This window comes from Salvia splendens, chromosome 7 (assembly GCF_004379255.2).
Source record: "Salvia splendens isolate huo1 chromosome 7, SspV2, whole genome shotgun sequence".
Taxonomy (NCBI): domain Eukaryota; kingdom Viridiplantae; phylum Streptophyta; class Magnoliopsida; order Lamiales; family Lamiaceae; genus Salvia; species Salvia splendens.
This window is the reverse complement of record NC_056038.1, coordinates 4,624,742-4,641,840: the sequence shown is the minus strand read 5'-3', so window position 1 is coordinate 4,641,840 and position 17,099 is coordinate 4,624,742. Positions and strand designations below refer to the sequence as shown.

Sequence of the window (17,099 nt, the reverse complement as noted above, 5' to 3'; positions counted from 1 at the left end):
CTGAGAGTAGAGCTTGATGCCGACCTGAGAGCAGAGTGAGCTGTAGGCTGGGGCCGAACTCTTTGGTTGTGCCGAACTGAACTCTTTAGTCATGCCGAACTGATACTCAGAACTCTTTAGTCATGCCGAACTGATACTCTTTCTTGGGCTTTACTGCTGTTGGGCTTGTTTAGTACGTACTCCATCATGTATAATCTCCATATTACGCTCGTAAACTTAATTTATTAATAACTATCTCATTATGAGCTAAGCGAGTGGTGATAATACTAGCTTACTAAGCTTGGTCCTCTATAAATAAACAATTAATCTCACTTCACCTCACCCTTTGCTCTGTTTCTCTCTCTGTTTTACTCTGCTAAACTTGTTTTATGGAAACTTCCCCGCAAAAACATGCCGGCGCCACAGTTCCGCCGAAGAGGGGCCGCATCAAGGCGCAGATCTTTGAGAGCTTCGCCGGAACCGTATCCCACGTCGCCTCCAAAGCCGTCGAAGCACTCAAGATCCGCCGTCGCGCCGACGGCGGCAGCACAACCGATAGCTCCACCACCACCTCCGTCTCCTCCGCCGCCAGTCCATGCCACGGCGCGGATGGTTAAATCCGTTCCCACCTCAAATCTCATGCTATTTATATATTCTTACGTACAGATTTGCTATCGATTTACTCATTTATCTAGATTTGTGACTATTGTGCATATTGGAATTTCAATTCCACTCTCCTGTAAATAGAAATAAAATACTATTCAGACTGTGTAGAATCTTAAACTTCACATTCGATTCATCGGTGTTTGTTTCTTTTTGTTTTTACTTTGGTGTCCATTGAGCATCCACAATAATGCTCGATACTAACAACATTTCTTAACTATTCCTGGATTCCGCACCAGTTATATTTATTTTTTTCCTTTCTTAACTTAGGAACAACATTTTTTACGATTCATTTCATTCTTTAATTATTCATGGACCTCACTATTCTATTCATTTAAAAATACAATTAATATAAAAATTTCATTAATAATACAACTTCATTAAAGAACTCGAAAATAACATTACAAATTTCTAAACAATTAAAACTTAATAATTTATACCCTAAAAATATAAAATTGAATTATTCAAATCCTAAAAGTTAAAAATGAATTAATTTAAATCCTAAAAACTGAAAACTATTGGGTGGTTGCGGCGGTATGACCAGTATAATTGACATAATTTATTTTGTTGATTAATGATGTATTATTATAGTAGATGATTGGGTGATTAATTTGGAGTAAAAAATGGAAAAAAGTGAAAAAATGGTAAAAAAACGGTTATATTTGAGTATGTGAGATTTTTTGTATTTAATTCAATTTTTTGAATTTTTACAAAAAAAAATAAATATCAAACAGTCAAAATTGACGTCACTCGGGTGAGTGGGGGTCTCCGCCCGCCACATCTCCAAGGCGCGTGATACCGCTGCATCAAGCGTGCTCGGGCATGCGGTGCATCCGTTCCAGCGAGCCACCTCCAATGGTGTTCCGATGCAATTTCATCCCGATGGGATGGTACTGCTCAATGCATCTAGCGGCATTGAATATAGTCTTAGTTTTTTAGTTTATTGTAAGACTATTTGTGTATTTCAAAAACAATGAAATTAGTTTAATATAATTAATACGTGTATATAACACGGACTTCATTTTCGTGACGTTTCAGTTACATAATCCATTGATTCAATTCAAGTGAATTCCGCGTCTAATTTTCTATAAGAATGCGACGTCATGGCCCACTTATTATTCGTTCAATCTATAAAAGATAGGCTACAAAAGATGAGATAAGATGCGAATAAATAATATATGCTATTAAGTCAGTCTAGTTCACTGTATTTTATTTGCACTCCTTTAATAGTGATGTGTTTTTCTAGAAGGTTACCTTGCAAAACATAACAATTTTATTACAGAATATTCATGACTAATATCATGAGACTATCCATCTAGGATTAAGTTATAAGATTATTTTAGTTGGAGGGGAAGGCTATGACTAATTATCATGAGACTATCCATCTAGGATTAAGTTAAAGGGTTCAATCTTATGAACCAAACATGATACATATTTAATCATGAGATTTAATCTTGCCAACCGAACGTCCCCTTAAAAAATAAAGTAACAAAACATAAAAAATACTTTTGTGATCAAAGTTCGTGCATAAATTTGTCAACTAATTGGATTTGCTTATAGAGATCTAGAATGAAATTGCCAAATTGACTTACCACACACCATGGAGATTTTATGGACTTGGTGGACTTAAATTCCGCGTCTAAACAGGAACCATTGACAAATACACAACTAAACTCAACTCAACTCAATAAAATGAATAAATGGTAAAAAAAACATTAACTAAAGCTAAATTGATCACGAGCGTGATGGTAACTTTCGAAATACTACACTACAGAAGAAAAAATAAAACCGACTAAGAATATGTTTTAATACAAATAAATATGCTAATTTGTGATTCTAATTTCTAATAATACCATCAAGCTTTAAAAAGTGACCTAATTCTTGGTGTTCCAATTAAAATTAGGAGATACAATTAATGAAAGTGTCTTAGCAAAATAAAAGATTAAGATAATTTTTCCTCAACATAGGGACACTTTTTTTTCGTTCTAAATTGCGTTTAATTTACAAAATTTCCAACGTAATTAATTGTGACTCTATTTTTATGTTCTTAAAAAGTTTGTAGTAGTAGTTTTTCAGTGCTGGTGCTCTACAATCAAAAAGCCAAAAAGGCAATTACAAAATTTTAGGAGTTTGAATTCAAACAACATTAAGCGTTACAAATGGCAATCCCAAATTTTTATGAAAGACAAACAGAGAGCAATTGACAATTTAATTTATTATGATAGTCTCTACCAAAACACGTCGATATTTGGGACGATTTGGAATATAAATGTAGAATAAATGCTATATATAAAACAACAAGTGGAAAGTGATTGAACTATTTATTTACTTCGTCGAGTGACCCAGCAAATGATTATCTTAATGGGTAATATAATTTATATAGTATTGAAATCCACTAACCCCTTTTCAACCCAATATTTATTTGTTAAGACTTCAAAAAGGATAAAAAATCTGTAATGAACTGTATTCACGATGTCTACATGCATTCGAATCCGGTGACGTCGTCTAATGACGTTAATGTGTGACGTTTGTCCCTTGCTTGTTTTGTTACCATGTTTTATTCCCTCTTTCGACAATCCAATAAAAGTATATACTAGTACTAGTTATAAACCTGCTTTAATTAGCCAAGAATTGATTGTCTATTTGTTCTTACATCAATAAAGAAAACACAAATAAAATTACAGACTAGTACTAGTTATAAACTTGCTTTAATTACCCAAGAATTGATACGCCAGGTGCACTGGTGTGTATCCAGGGTTTGTGATTCGGGGTACGACATTTACTTTGATTTATAGCTATAAAATTCGATCAATCATTTTTCAGTCATTTTCTTAGTTATAAATATTTCATTTTTCAGTCATTTTCTTAGTTATAAATATTTCATATGTATATATTTGAATATAATAATTACATAATAAATAAAATACTTTAAAAGTAAATATTTTTAACATAACTGAAATAATGATTCAATTGTTTAAAAAAAATGCTAATAACTAAAGAATTGATAGAATATATGGAAATCTTATACACGTAACAATTAATACTAGTTTAAATTATTCAAGAATATTTCAGTTATGTTTAAAATAGAAATGAAAACAATACTAATACTGTAAATAAAATACTTGAAATTCTCGTATACATACAAATTATATATAGGAGTACAAAATAAATTGGAGACAAAACAAAATACAATTAACTTAAAAATTAAAAGTGCTTTGGGTAGAACTCAAACTTGGATCTCTAAAGACAACAGAAGAAACTCTACCATTGGACCAGTTTAACTTTCTTTACTAAATCACGACAAAATATAATAAAGAAAATTTTGGGGTATAGCTGCACACCCTTGTTCTACACTAGATATGCCAGTGGCCAGGTACTTGGTATAACTACTACGAGTATATATTTTTTGCTTCTGGCCTGGTCCAGTATTATTGAATAATTTATTCGAATATACCAACTTTAAATAATAAAAAAGCACCATGCACCTATTGGCTATTAGTCAAGGATAAAAATCACCACTTATATATTATTGAATAAAATGTTCTAATTTACCCCTTTAAATAATAAAAAAAATCTAGTCAAATATTTTCTGCATCTGGCCTGGTGAAATATTATTTTATAAATTATTCTCATTTTAAACTCCCTGTAATATAGTATTTAAACACATGTCACTATCTCACTATCTCATTGGACAAAGTCGAGACATTATAAGAGTAAATTTAAATTCATTGTACGTAGAGTGTTATATATTTATCATATGCACGCCAGCAATTTCGTCTACATGACAATTTATTTATTTATCAATTCAATTATTCAAATATTCAGTTACTGAATATTGATTACTCTTTTTCAACATATAGGAAAACATCGAATTGAGTATATATGATTATCAGATTAAATAAATTTTAGTAGTACTATTTTACACTCATATGCGTGTTTTCGTCAACTCATTACTATTGTTCACAATCTTTTGGGCTGGTATTAATTTAGGAATTAAATTGGGACCACCTATCACCTCGTGGTTTGACTAATCTTTGGCTTTATAAGAAAAAATAGTTTGTGTTCACATACGATAATCTTAATAGTACTATACAAAAATTGTTGTGTATATCTCTTCTTTGATTCACTACTTTTGCATATTCATTCACGTCGTTATTATACATATCAATAGATACTGTATCTCAAAAAGATATCCTATTAAGAGCATCTCCAATGACGGACGTCCGACCTTATTATACATATCAATAGATACTGTATCTCAAAAAGATATCATATTAAGAGCATCTCCAATGGCGGACGTCCGGTCAGACATCCGCGACGGGCGACCGGGACGTCCGCCATTGTGGCGTGGCAAGTCGGATACGGACGTCCCGTAAGGACGTCGGATGTCCTCAGACGTGCGGGCGACGGGCGGGTGGACGTCCGCCATTGTGGAGTGGGTCGGACGTCCGATATTTATTTTTTTTTAAAACTCTATATATATACGGCTCGTTGAACTTCATTTCATTCGCACCACTTGTGTTAACAAGTTTCTCTCTTCTTTTACTACAAATTTCATTTCTACTTAATGGAGAACGACAGGAACTCCCCCGCCACGAGCGAGTCGCAGACTCCGACGTTTCCCGCCGAACTGGAGGGAAACTCTAGCAGAAATGCGACAACGGTTCCGGCAATGTCGGGGATGCAATCCCAAATGGCGTGTGGGATGGGTGGAATGGGTGGGATGGGTGGTATGATGTCCCCGTACTTCAATATGTACAATTGGATGGGTGGGATGAGTGGTATGGGTGGTATGATGCCCAGGGCAGCAGGGATGGGGGGCATGACCCCAAATATGATGGGGATGGGGATGGGGGGCATGACCCCAAATATGATGGGATGGGTAGGATGATGCCGGGGATGATGCAAACCATGCCTGGGGGGGTGGCAGAGGTCCTGAACCACTTGCGGAGAGTGTCTATCGCCCAGTTATCGATATGCTGTCTACTGATTCCCCATCCAGTTTTGTTCCGGAGACTCAGTTCACCGGCATGGAAACTTTCTCTTTTGAGGAGTTGGGGCTATCTCCAGTCAGTGAGACTCCTGATGATGTGGGGACAGCGGCAAGGGGCAGGGGCAGGGGCAGGGGCAAGGGCCGTGGCAAGGGGCAGGGGCAAGGGCAAGGGGAAAGCCACGGGCTCTACCTCGCGAACGGTGGCTGAGGAGGAGACGGGAAAAAGGACGGTCTGGAGCATGTGGGAAAACGTCGCGCTTGCGAAGGCTTGGGTTTCAATAGTCGAGGATCCCTATGTCGGTGCTAACCAGCATATTGACAGACTGTGGCATTGCATCGCTGAAGCCTACCTCACACACAAGCGTCGCATTCCCGAACAATGCCGGAAACAGTGGGAGCGGTTGAGGCCTAAGCTTAGTCGATTTGCCGGCCTCTACCAAAACAATCTCCGCCAGGCAACCAGCGGTGTGTCCGAGGAGGATGTGAAGAACCGTGCCTTTGCGCAGTACCCCGATAAAGCCTTGAAGTTCAAAGATTTCGACCAGTGGGAGGACAATCTCGTGGTGAAGGATTCCCAAAAGTTTTGTGGGGGTGTCGAAGCGGGCTGGCCGAAGCGGACGAAGATCAACGCTTCCGGTGAATACAGCAGCAGTGCTGGTTCGCACGAGCTCCCAGAAGCCGAGGAAGTGTCCCCGATACCTCAATCAGACTCCCGCCGTCGTCGTCACCCGATTGGGAAAAAGGTTGCGCAGCGGAATGCTAGGGGAAGCAGCAGCGGTAGCGGGTCGTTCGAGGTCCAATCGCAAGCCCCTGCTCCCCCAGAAGAGTACGACCGTCTCGCCCGCGCGCAGATAACGACTAGCTTGGTCCGGACCATGCATACGTGGCATAGCACGACCGATCCGGTGTACAAAAGGATGTTGAAGGATGTCATCGATGGATGTTGGCGCGATTTGGGGATGCCACCCATTGGAGATGATGGCGCCGAGATCAGCGGTGGGGACGACGGGGGCGGCACGGGCGACGAGAACAACGCGGAGTGAGCCGAGAATGTATGACTATGTATTTTTTTTGTTTTATTACTATGTAATTTTTTTTTCGAAGCATGTATATTTTTTTAATGAAGTTGTTAATTTTTCCCGTTCGTATTCGTGTTGATATTTTAATTCTAGTAAACGTAAATTGCTTTATTTGTGAATTTGTGATTTTTTTTATTGCGGGAAGTCCTAGTGGGAAGGGCGATGGGAAGGGCGGATTGTGCAGGGGAAGTCCTAGTGACGTGGCAGTGGGATGAGAAGTTCTAGTGACGTGGCAGGAGGTATTTTTGGGAAGTCCTAGTGGATGTCCGAGTGGGACATCCGGGCATTGGAGATGCTCTAGCAGGTAAGATGATGAATTTGTGATGTGAAATACTATGAGGGCGTGTTCAGTTTTTCAGATATGCCTAGATTAATGACCAAATCTGTGCATTTCATATTGTTCGGTTTACGATGTATAAAATCTGCACGGTCTGAAAAAATGGCATGGGCCCTCACTGTTCACTCGTTTTGAGCAGATTTGAATTCTTCCAAATTTCAGAAGATTTTATTTCTGCATCGAAGCGTGTACCCAGATTTGGATGAGAACTCCCGAAATTACCCCCGCTTTTGACGTGTCAACTTGATGACTTCACTCCACCCTAACCTAAAACACAAATTCATTTTTTGAATCAATTTTGCAGAGGGACGGCCCGTCCGAACACTTTCACCTCGTCGAAGCAATTGGTACTCAAGAGGCAGCCAAACCCTTCTCGGCTTTCCCCTTTCCATGTAAGCATCCTCTATTCGTTTGATTTACTTTGTGTTTCTTGCTCATCCGGCATATAGTTCTGAAAATGCTTCTAAAATCGGCTGATAGATTTGGGTTTCTTCGACATCGGACCCAAAAAATCATACCTACTTCATCGTATTGTTTGAAAGTGTTGGGTCAATTAATACATGTGGTATGACGTTGCTTTTGTGCTGTCCACATATCTGGATTAGGTGCAAAACTGTGGAGCTATCGATGGAAGCGGATCTGCATTTGTATTGCGGGGTATCTCATTCTCTCGGTCAGGCGTGGTCTACACTCCAGCAGTCTAGGCAGTGGCTGCATTCTCTATTTTTCACGTCTTAAGCTGTAGTATTTATGTGGTTTGTATGTGATTTTCCATCTGAGTGCTGTCTGAAATGATGATTGTAGAAGTGGTGTGGGTTTCTTATACCTCGTGAACTCTTGCTTGTGAAGCATATGTAATTGTGGTATGCTTATAACTTGATAACTGCATCTAATCTTCGGTGGGTAATGTAAATCAGGATCCTTTGTGTTGTAGTATAAATTACGTGAAGGTGGTTGCAGTGTATTTACTTTGTAAATTGTTTTGACCGGACGATGAGGCAACCAAGTCCCAATTATGCTTGGATATGTCTACTGGTAGAGGATATTCTGCGCAAATTCCGAATAGAGATGAGTCTCCTTGTGCAGAGGTACCTTAGGGCTCGCAGTGGGCGGTCGAGACGTTGAATAGTCGAGATTGCTAGGTGGTACAATGTCATTGGTAGGGTACCTTCACAACTACAACACATTGACCGTTTACTTCATTTCACCAATGCATATTGTATTGCTAATATACAAATGGATCGCAACACATTCGACCGTCTATGTCGTATTCTGTACGAGCGTGGTGGGCTGCGTATCGGCAAGGTCCTCGGGGTAGCGGAACAAGTCGCCATGTTCCTTGGGGTTCTAGCACACCACACAAAAAATAGGATTGTAGGTTTTCAGTTTAGCAGGTCGGGTGCCATTGTTTCATACTATGTAAACAAGGTCTTATGTGTTGTATTGTCATTGTACCCAATGTTGCTAGCCAAACCTACACCTGTCACAGAGGATTGTGAAGATAGCCGCTGGAAATGGTTCAAGGTATCCATCATGTCTATAATACACCATACTCTGTTGTTCGTTTGTATGACACTGACAGTCCATTCTTTTAGGGATGTCTAGGAGCTTTGGATGGCACACATATACTCGTCTTGGTCAGTAGCACAGAAAAACCTCGGTATTGGACTCGGAAGGGCCAAATAGCTACAAACATAGTAGCTGTTTGTGATCGCAACATGCAGTTTGTGTATGTCCTAACAGGATGTGAGGGATCAGCATGAGACTCTCGTGTATTGAGGGATGCGGTGTCACGGGTGAATGGTCTGAAAGTCCCAAAAGGTGATTCATACTCATGTTTTTTATAGTGTCTTGAGTATCATTCAGTTTTTATGCAAATTATAATATGATATAGTTCTACTATGTGGCAACTATCCTTCAGGTTACTATTACTTGTGCGATAATGGTTACGCAAATAGCAATGGGTTCCTTACGCCTTTCCGAGGTGTTAGATATCATCTGAAAGAATGGGGACCGGGTACCGAGGTACCCCAAAATGCAATTGAAATGTTTAATATGCGTCATACCAAGGCACGTAATGTTATAGAGCTTGCATTCACCATTTTAAAGATGCGTTGGGGGATCCTCTGTAGCTCGTCCTTCTATCCAATCAAAACTCAAGTCCGTCTAATAGCAGCTTGTTTCTTGTTGCATAACTTCATCCGCCGTGAGATGCTTGTTGATTCGATAGAAGCCGAGTTAGACGATATTCAGTAAGAGGCAATCTTAGAAGATGAGGTCATGGGTACACAGTTCCTTGAATCTGTAGAGCCATCGAACGACTGGACCTAATTACGAGAGAACATTGCAACCGAAATGTGGATGAATAGATGATTGGGACCATGTTATTAAACTAAACTAGGACATTTTCCTATCTGACTTTGTGTTCTACCATAATCACTTCTACTTTATTCATTTGTGTAGTGTGCATGTATATTATTTGTGGGTGTGTGCTATGTTATAAATGTTTGGTTGCACTTCATTGTATCAGATCAGGGCAAATATGAAAGATATGCCTGATTGCTCTTGTGGGATTGGAAAAATGGTGAGGCGAACAGCTGGGAAGACAGCTATGAATCCAGGCAGGAAGTATTGGAAGTGTCCAGTTGGAGGACAACATTCGGGTTCATTCATGTGGTGCGACGAGAGAGCAAATTATACCGCCGCACGAGAAGCCACGTCGGAGGTGGATTCAAAGAGCTACTTCGATCAGAAAGTGAATGCAATTGGGCAAAAGTAGGTGATCCACCATTAAGTGGTGTTCCGAGAAACCACTTAATGTGCACCATGTGTGGGTTGCATAATGGCTACACCTCCTTCACGTTGCATATCGTGTTCGGTTTCATGGCAGTTGTGTTGGTTCTCTTAGGCAATTTGATTGGGAAGGTGGTGTAATACATACTTGTAAAGACCGTTATTTGTTGTGTACTGGGGTTCATGTATTGAAGTTGAATCGCCCTCTTGTAATGGAGACTTATGTAAAAATTTGACTTGTCTAGCTGGGATGTAACTTTCTTTATTTTGACTTTTTGGTATGTGTATAATTTTTTAGTTGGTAGTTAAGTATTTGTTGTTTTACAATGTTCCTAATTCTGGAGAAGTTCATTTTAGCAAATGGCCACGGGTCCATTAGATAAAACAACACAACACTTCAACATGCGTTTTAACTAAGGCAAAAACAAGATCCCACAGTCGGATATCACATACCAAACACAAAATATATAGTGAACATAAGAGCGTCTAATGAAAGCGCTAGAATATTACTTCAAGATCGGTGCAGTATGACCCGAAAGTGAATACTGTCGGGATCAACGAGCTGTAACACACAACATACCCCAACATCAACATCGTTATCCCGTATGAAACGCTTCAAACCTCCATGAACGAGGACTTTATCAGTTCGGGTGGTTATGAACACCCCCCACGTCTGGTAATGGACCGTCAGGAAAACTGCCATGTTATCTCATTCTTTAGCTATATTGGCTGACCAGAAAACCTTTGGTATGGCTTTCACCAGATACACAAAATAACTCTGAAATGAAAATTAATCAGAAATGGATAAAAAGAAAATGGAGGTGCAACTCTACACATCGAATTTTACTAACCCGATAAGGGCACATGTGACAGTCCATTATTGTGAAGCTGAAGGCGGATAGAGCAGCCTGAGTGGTTATGTCAACTGCATCGGGAGTGTCTGTGCTGGAATTCTCTTCAGAATCGGAAAGAAACCAATCATCCGATGAATCTATGTCAACGGCTTGAGTGGTAGCATGAAATGTGAGTGATAGCTCACATTTCTAAAGCTTTCACCTTTTAAACCTTGTTGATATTTCCATTGATTTGGGGAATTTCGATTTTATTGTTGTGGATTTATATTATCCTCCCATGTTATTTTGGTTTTGAAGGATATCAAAGAGTAGTTGAAGGAAAATCGCACCGACGGCGATGCGGAGAGGATTCCGGTGACTGCACAACCGGAATCAGTCCACAACAATAATCCTCAAAATTGCAAATTCAATTAATGATGTATCTATATATATAAAAGTGTGTTGAATCTTCTTGGAGAAGCCACCATTTCATTGCACCAATTTTTTATTCAATAATGTCTTAGTTTTTTTTACCAATGAACGACTTTCCCGTAAAAAACAATGCCACATGACAGGCAAAAAAAACTGACACTTTATATATTAATAGATTCTCGTATCGGATCAAATGATGACAAATTATTAGGGACGGAAGGAGTAATTGACAGAAAAATCTTCTTATAAAAGAATTGCAGCCCAATATATTTTGTTTAAATTTTTGGAGATGATGGGCTTGAATCTAATATTCAAATTGAATGAGCTACAATTTGCGCATAAAAGCCCATACATATTATTCATTCGTAAATGTACGCACTTATCAGAAACTCTCGCTTATTTTTAATAGATGATGAGTTTGAGAAAATGTAATTAAGTTTTTGAATATTGTCTATTTAAATAATCCTCTATAAAACTTATCATCTTTCTCATTAGTACTTGATGCATATTCAATATTTTTATAGTATAGAATTTCTTTCGTTACAACTAGCAGGCCAGAGTCACCTAAAAAGATCAATACGTGTTCCATTTGTAATTTCTTCAAACTAGTTATTCCGTGACACCTAAAATAATTAATATGGGTCTATTTTTCTAATTTGTGTGTTGTGTGTGTGACGTATTTGCCATTTCAACGCTCATCGCTACACAGCCTAATTTGTGCAACCAAAAATTCTCTCATAACAACCTTCATTAAGGATAGAAAATTAAAGCGGACTAAAAAAAAATAACACACCCAGGCTTAACCTGCTTTCTTTACCAAAAAATGAAAAAATAAAATAAAACTACACAATATAAAACTCGATACGTTACACAACACAACTAATTAAAGCAATGTGCCAAAGAATTATTATAAAAATTTAATATAATTAGATATTGCATGCAACGCCCGAGAATAGAACTAACCATTAAAGCTCCACGCCATACAAGATTATAAATGATACGACGTGGCAGTTCATCATTGGAGGGCTTTGTAAACATTCCTGCGCGAGAAGTAGAATAGCCATACCCAAGAACAGAGATGTTTATATCTGAATTAGAAAGCTGAATAAAACAGAGGAAATTGTGTTTGGGTTGCAGTTTCTCCTTCTCTCTCTTCTTTCTCTTCTGAAAACCGTCTTCTGCTAGTACTAATAATTCATTTCTTTCCCTGTTCTCCGTTATTTGCAGCTGAGAAATAAAAAAGAAATCACATATATTGGAATAAATATTTATAGAGAGAGAGAGAGAGAGGGGAGAGGGAGGAGGAGGAGGAGCTAGACATGGGGTGTTTCTCGTGCGCAGGATCCTCTCACAAGAAGCAATATAAAAAGAAAAAATTGGCCATCAACGACAGAGATGATGGTCATGCACGAACCCCGTCGGGTAAATGTAGTTAAAACTAACACAATATCAAATGCAAAGACGATTGATTCTCTGAAACTTTCCACATGGGTTTCCGAAAAGATCGGATTTTTTCTCGATCGGAATCGTTTTCTACATTGCATGTTGTCATTCTATAGATTGTAATATTATTCCTGTTTATGTATACGTGTTTTACCTTCTGTAGATTGCGAATTGATTGATTTGGAGAAACTGAATTCCTGCATTTGATCGATTGATTGATTTGGAGAGACTGAATTCCTGCATTTGATGGTGCTTGCTTTTCTGTGTTTATTATTGTGTAAAATCCTCTTTGAACTGTCTACAATGTCAATGTAGAAAATTTGATAATGAGATTTTCTTTTATTATATGCAGGGGTGGTGGGGAAAAAAGGTGATGATATGACATTAAAGCAAAAATTATTGTAGAAAAGGCCTAATGTATTTGAAATGCAAAACTGCTAATTGATTGTTATCTGAAACTGTTGCTTGCGTTTATGTTCTAGAGGTTTGTGATTGTTGTTTGGAATTGCACTTTTCGTCTTTGCATTACGTATTGTGAATATTTATAAGTTACCTTATTGATCAAATTGGGCCATTGATCTTGTAACTTGGTGTTTGATCTTCTTTGTTCATCTTTCTCTTGTGTTGTTTAGACCACTCAAAGGAGAGCCCGTATATATCTATTAAAGATCCTAAACTAGTGTCTCAATCCTCAGATGGCAGCTTGAGTCCTAGCTCTGATGCGGGGAGTGATGTCGTTGAAGCGAGGAACTTCGCCCTTGCTGACTTAGTTGCCGCAACAGAGAATTTCAAGGATGGAAATTTTCTGGGTGAGGGAGGATTTGGACCAGTCTATAAAGGTCGTTTACCCGGAGGCAAGGTATATCAAGTGATGCAACAATAATGCGTACATCTTTTGCATTTACTTTGTTTGCAAATTTATTATGTCTGTTGTATGGTGAATGCAGATTGTGGCTATTAAGCAACTTGATCGCAATGGCGCTCAAGGAATTAGGGAATTTGTGGCCGAAGTTTTAACACTAAGTAACGCAGATCACTCTAATCTTGTCAAACTAATAGGCTATTGTGCCGAGGGAGAGCAGAGGTTGTTAGTCTATGAATATATGCCCCTAGGTTGTTTGCAGGACCTTTTACATGGTAATCAAGCTCACTTCTTTTTCTTTTACGCCTTCTTCGTTTTTATGAGTATTGAAAAGATTTACAATTGACTTGCTTTTCTTGGTACCTATAGACATCTACCCCGGCAGTGAGGTCCTCGACTGGAATAGCAGAATGAAGATAGCAGCGGGGGCAGCAGAAGGGTTGGAGTATTTGCATACAAAGATGTCGCCACCAATAATATACCGAGATTTGAAGTGTTCCAACATATTGCTCAGGGAGGGATATAATGCCAAACTATCGGACTTTGGTTTAGCGAAGGAGGGGCCGTGTGGAGACAAAACTCATGTTTCCACGAGAGTGATGGGCACGTATGGATACTGTGCTCCTGATTATGCCATGACTGGCCAACTCAACTTCAAGTCGGATATCTATAGCTTCGGTGTAGTTCTTTTGGAGATCTTGACAGGAAGGAGAGCTGTCGACTATACAAAATCTGGTCCCGGGCAAAATCTAGTTGATTGGGTTAGTATTCAAATCTCTACCCGAACATATTTCACCGGTGCCATTGCTTGTGATACTTGAATAATTTGTTGTTGGCGTATGCATGTAACGAACAGGCACGGCCGCTATTCAAAGACAGGAAGAGGTTCCACGAGATGGCAGATCCGGCTCTGGAGGGGCACTATCCGGTGAGGGGGTTGTACCAAGCCCTCGCGATCGCTGCAATGTGCATCCAAGAGCAGCCTAACGTAAGGCCGAACATTGGAGACATCGTCAAGGCGCTCAAGTATCTAGCTTCGCAGCATTACGATCAACACAATGCCAGCCCTTATACGAGAAGGAATAAATCTGTCACCGGATATGAACATGAAGCTGAGATCATCACCAAACCGGAGGATGAGTAAACTCTAGGTAGAGTTAGAGTTTGCTTTTCCTTCTCTGCATCCCTTGTAGAGTTGGCTTGCAGCAATAGCAACGGTGAAGGAGTCATTTGCTTTTTACTCTTTTTTCCCCTTTTCTTTTTCCTTCCTTTTTTCCTTTTTATTCGTAGGTGTCCTCAATCATCTCAGAAATGAGTATAACAAACTAATGTTTCTCTTGAGATTAAAGTAAGAGAGTGATTTTGACTATGGTTAAATGAAATATCTAGCTTCTTTCATTAGATGTGTGGCCTGATCAAATCAAACTATGTTTAGAAATCAAGGAATATTATGTTGGATTAGTTTACCATATCATCCTAAATAATTTTAATTACTAGTACTAGAATATAATCATAAAATTCTTATTTCGAAACAACAAAACACATAAATGGGCCACGTTGTTATTTGTTACTAGTACCAAATAATGGCAGTGTTTATCGGCCTACAGTTGGCACGAGTCTGACCCATACATTTTCGAATACTATAGTTTATAATTTAATGTACTCTTAAAATAAAGAAAAATAGAGCAAAACTTGATTATGGGAAATAAATAGGAGTATTTCTTAAAACTTAATGGAGTATAATTTTATTTCAGGTGCATCGGTACATTAGAGCATCCAATATAGGCAAAAGGGGGCGGACGCCCCGGAGGGGGTGAGGACGGGGCGGTCTATAGTGGCCGGGACGTCCGCCCCGGGGCGGACAATTCAAAGTGGGGCGGACGAGGTAGCGGCGGATAGGGGGCGAGGACGGGGCGGTGGGGGATAGGCGCGCCGGTCTATAGTGGGGCGGCGGTCGGCGCGCCTTAGCCCCCTCGATTTTTTTTTCAAAAATTTCTCCTATAAATATTACTCATCCACCATCCATTTTCACACACTCTCCCTTCATTCACTATCTACACTTTCACTCTCTAAAAATACACGGTGGAGACGATGAATCACCCGGCTCGCACGAATCGGGATATGGCGGCAATCCTTCCCAGCCGTCGGGATATGGCGGCTATCCTTCTCAGCCGCCGGGATATGGCGGCTCTCCGTCCCAGCCATGGAGTTGGAATCAATCTCCCCCGCCGTGGGCATCGAGTTCAACTCTTCCACCATCTCAGCCGTGGAGGTCTTCGAGTCCAACGCCCCAACCTTAGCCGAGGAACTTGAGCCGCTCGGCGTTTGGAGATTACAGACCCAACCCCGACGCCCTTCACCATCCGCGTCCGGAGACCCCTTTCCAATCCAGCAGCTCTCATTTCACTCAGGTAGATCAAGACGCACTGGATACGATGTTCAATCTGCTTAGTTCCGGCGTACCGGATACGCCCGTTGCGACGAGAGGCGGGGGTCCGGTGGCGGTGGCGGTGGCGGATCGGGCTATGTCAGCGCCGCCGACGAATCGGGCAACGGCGTCGGGTTCGCGACTGGCAGATCTTTCAGCGGCTCACTTCCGGCCGGACGGCAAAAGGCCACGCACTACACCAAGGAGGAGTCCGTTGCTGTGGCGAGGGCGCCACATCCGACCCCATAGTGGGCACCGATCAGAACGCGTTGAGCTTTTGGAAGCGCGTTGTAGCGGCGTACAACGAGTTCAAACCTCGCGGTGCCAAATCGCGTGACGCGGAACAGCTCCGCAAGAAGTGATCTAGGATTCTGCCGCCCACCCGGCGGTTCGCGGGCATATACCAGAACAACTTGCTCCATGCGGAGAGTGGCCGAAGCGAGGCTGACGTGAAAACACTTTCGATGAACCAATACAACGCGCTAGGCTATCCAAAGTTCACAATGTGGGAGGAGTATCTAGTTCTCGAGGACTGCCCGAAATTCAGGGCCATCTGTACGCAAGAGAATGCTTCAGCGGCGAAGCGGACAAGACACAACATTGCCGGGGACTACAGCAGCGGCAGCGGCTCGCAATCGTTCGACCTGAACGAAGAGCAAGCCGAAGAGCCCTCCGCTACACACTCTAGGCGCGCCCGCCCTCCGGGACAACATGCCTTTATCCGACGCGCTAGAGAAGCCGGCGGTTCCTCCCACCAATCGTCGGCAGCGTCTGGATCGCGCGCCCCGCAGCCCGTGCCTATACCGCCGTCAAGAGCAACCGAGGTCTTGAGGGATAACGTATATGTGCAGCTGACGCATGAATTGCATGAAGTCTGCAGCAAATACAAGGCCGCAACCGACCCGTACATCAAGAATATATACTCCGACCTCATACGTCGGCTCCAGCGCCGTCTGCATGTGGCTGATGATGGTCCTGGGGCAGCGGTGGCCGACGGCAGCGAGGGAGACGGAGAAGGAGACAGAGAAGAGGAGGAGGAATCGGACTCCGCCACCGATTAGATGGTGGCGGCGTTTTTATTTGTATTTTTTTTACGTTCGTTGTATAATTTACCTTTGCCAATACAAAGAATATTCGGTCTCAATTACCTCGTTTTATAATTATTTCAATTCCGCTGATTCAAAAACGAAATGAAAAAATTAAAATGAAAATTGATTATAAAATTTCGGAACTATTGGAAGTGTCCGCCTATAGTGG

The 17,099-nt window shown here is 40.7% G+C and overlaps 2 protein-coding genes across 2 annotated transcripts; both read left to right on the top strand.

Moving 5' to 3' along the window:
* The first annotated feature begins 8,287 nt into the window (after window positions 1–8,287).
* On the top strand, window positions 8,288–9,830 carry LOC121741727. The gene is made up of 4 exons (XM_042134612.1): window positions 8,288–8,575; window positions 8,647–8,797; window positions 8,973–9,076; window positions 9,582–9,830. Exons 1-4 carry the CDS (start codon window positions 8,288–8,290, stop codon window positions 9,828–9,830), a joined length of 792 nt encoding a protein of 263 aa, XP_041990546.1.
* Window positions 9,831–12,248: 2,418 nt separating this feature from the next.
* LOC121811296 (probable serine/threonine-protein kinase PBL7) lies at window positions 12,249–14,796 on the top strand. The gene is made up of 5 exons (XM_042212125.1): window positions 12,249–12,531; window positions 13,248–13,411; window positions 13,500–13,689; window positions 13,784–14,175; window positions 14,271–14,796. Exons 1-5 carry the CDS (start codon window positions 12,429–12,431, stop codon window positions 14,556–14,558), a joined length of 1,137 nt encoding a protein of 378 aa, XP_042068059.1. The 5' UTR covers window positions 12,249–12,428; the 3' UTR covers window positions 14,559–14,796.
* Window positions 14,797–17,099: the final 2,303 nt, after the last annotated feature.

Coding starts and splice junctions, on each gene's coding strand:
- LOC121741727 (XM_042134612.1), top strand. CDS start 8,288: ATGGATCGCAACACATTCGACCGTCTATGTCGTATTCTGTACGAGCGT. Junction 8,798..8,972: donor TGTGTATGTCCTAACAGGAT/GTGAGGGATCAG, acceptor ACTATCCTTCAG/GTTACTATTACTTGTGCGAT. Junction 9,077..9,581: donor AATGGGGACCGGGTACCGAG/GTACCCCAAAAT, acceptor TCATTGTATCAG/ATCAGGGCAAATATGAAAGA.
- LOC121811296 (XM_042212125.1), top strand. CDS start 12,429: ATGGGGTGTTTCTCGTGCGCAGGATCCTCTCACAAGAAGCAATATAAA. Junction 12,532..13,247: donor TCATGCACGAACCCCGTCGG/GTAAATGTAGTT, acceptor CTCAATCCTCAG/ATGGCAGCTTGAGTCCTAGC. Junction 13,690..13,783: donor TTTGCAGGACCTTTTACATG/GTAATCAAGCTC, acceptor TGGTACCTATAG/ACATCTACCCCGGCAGTGAG.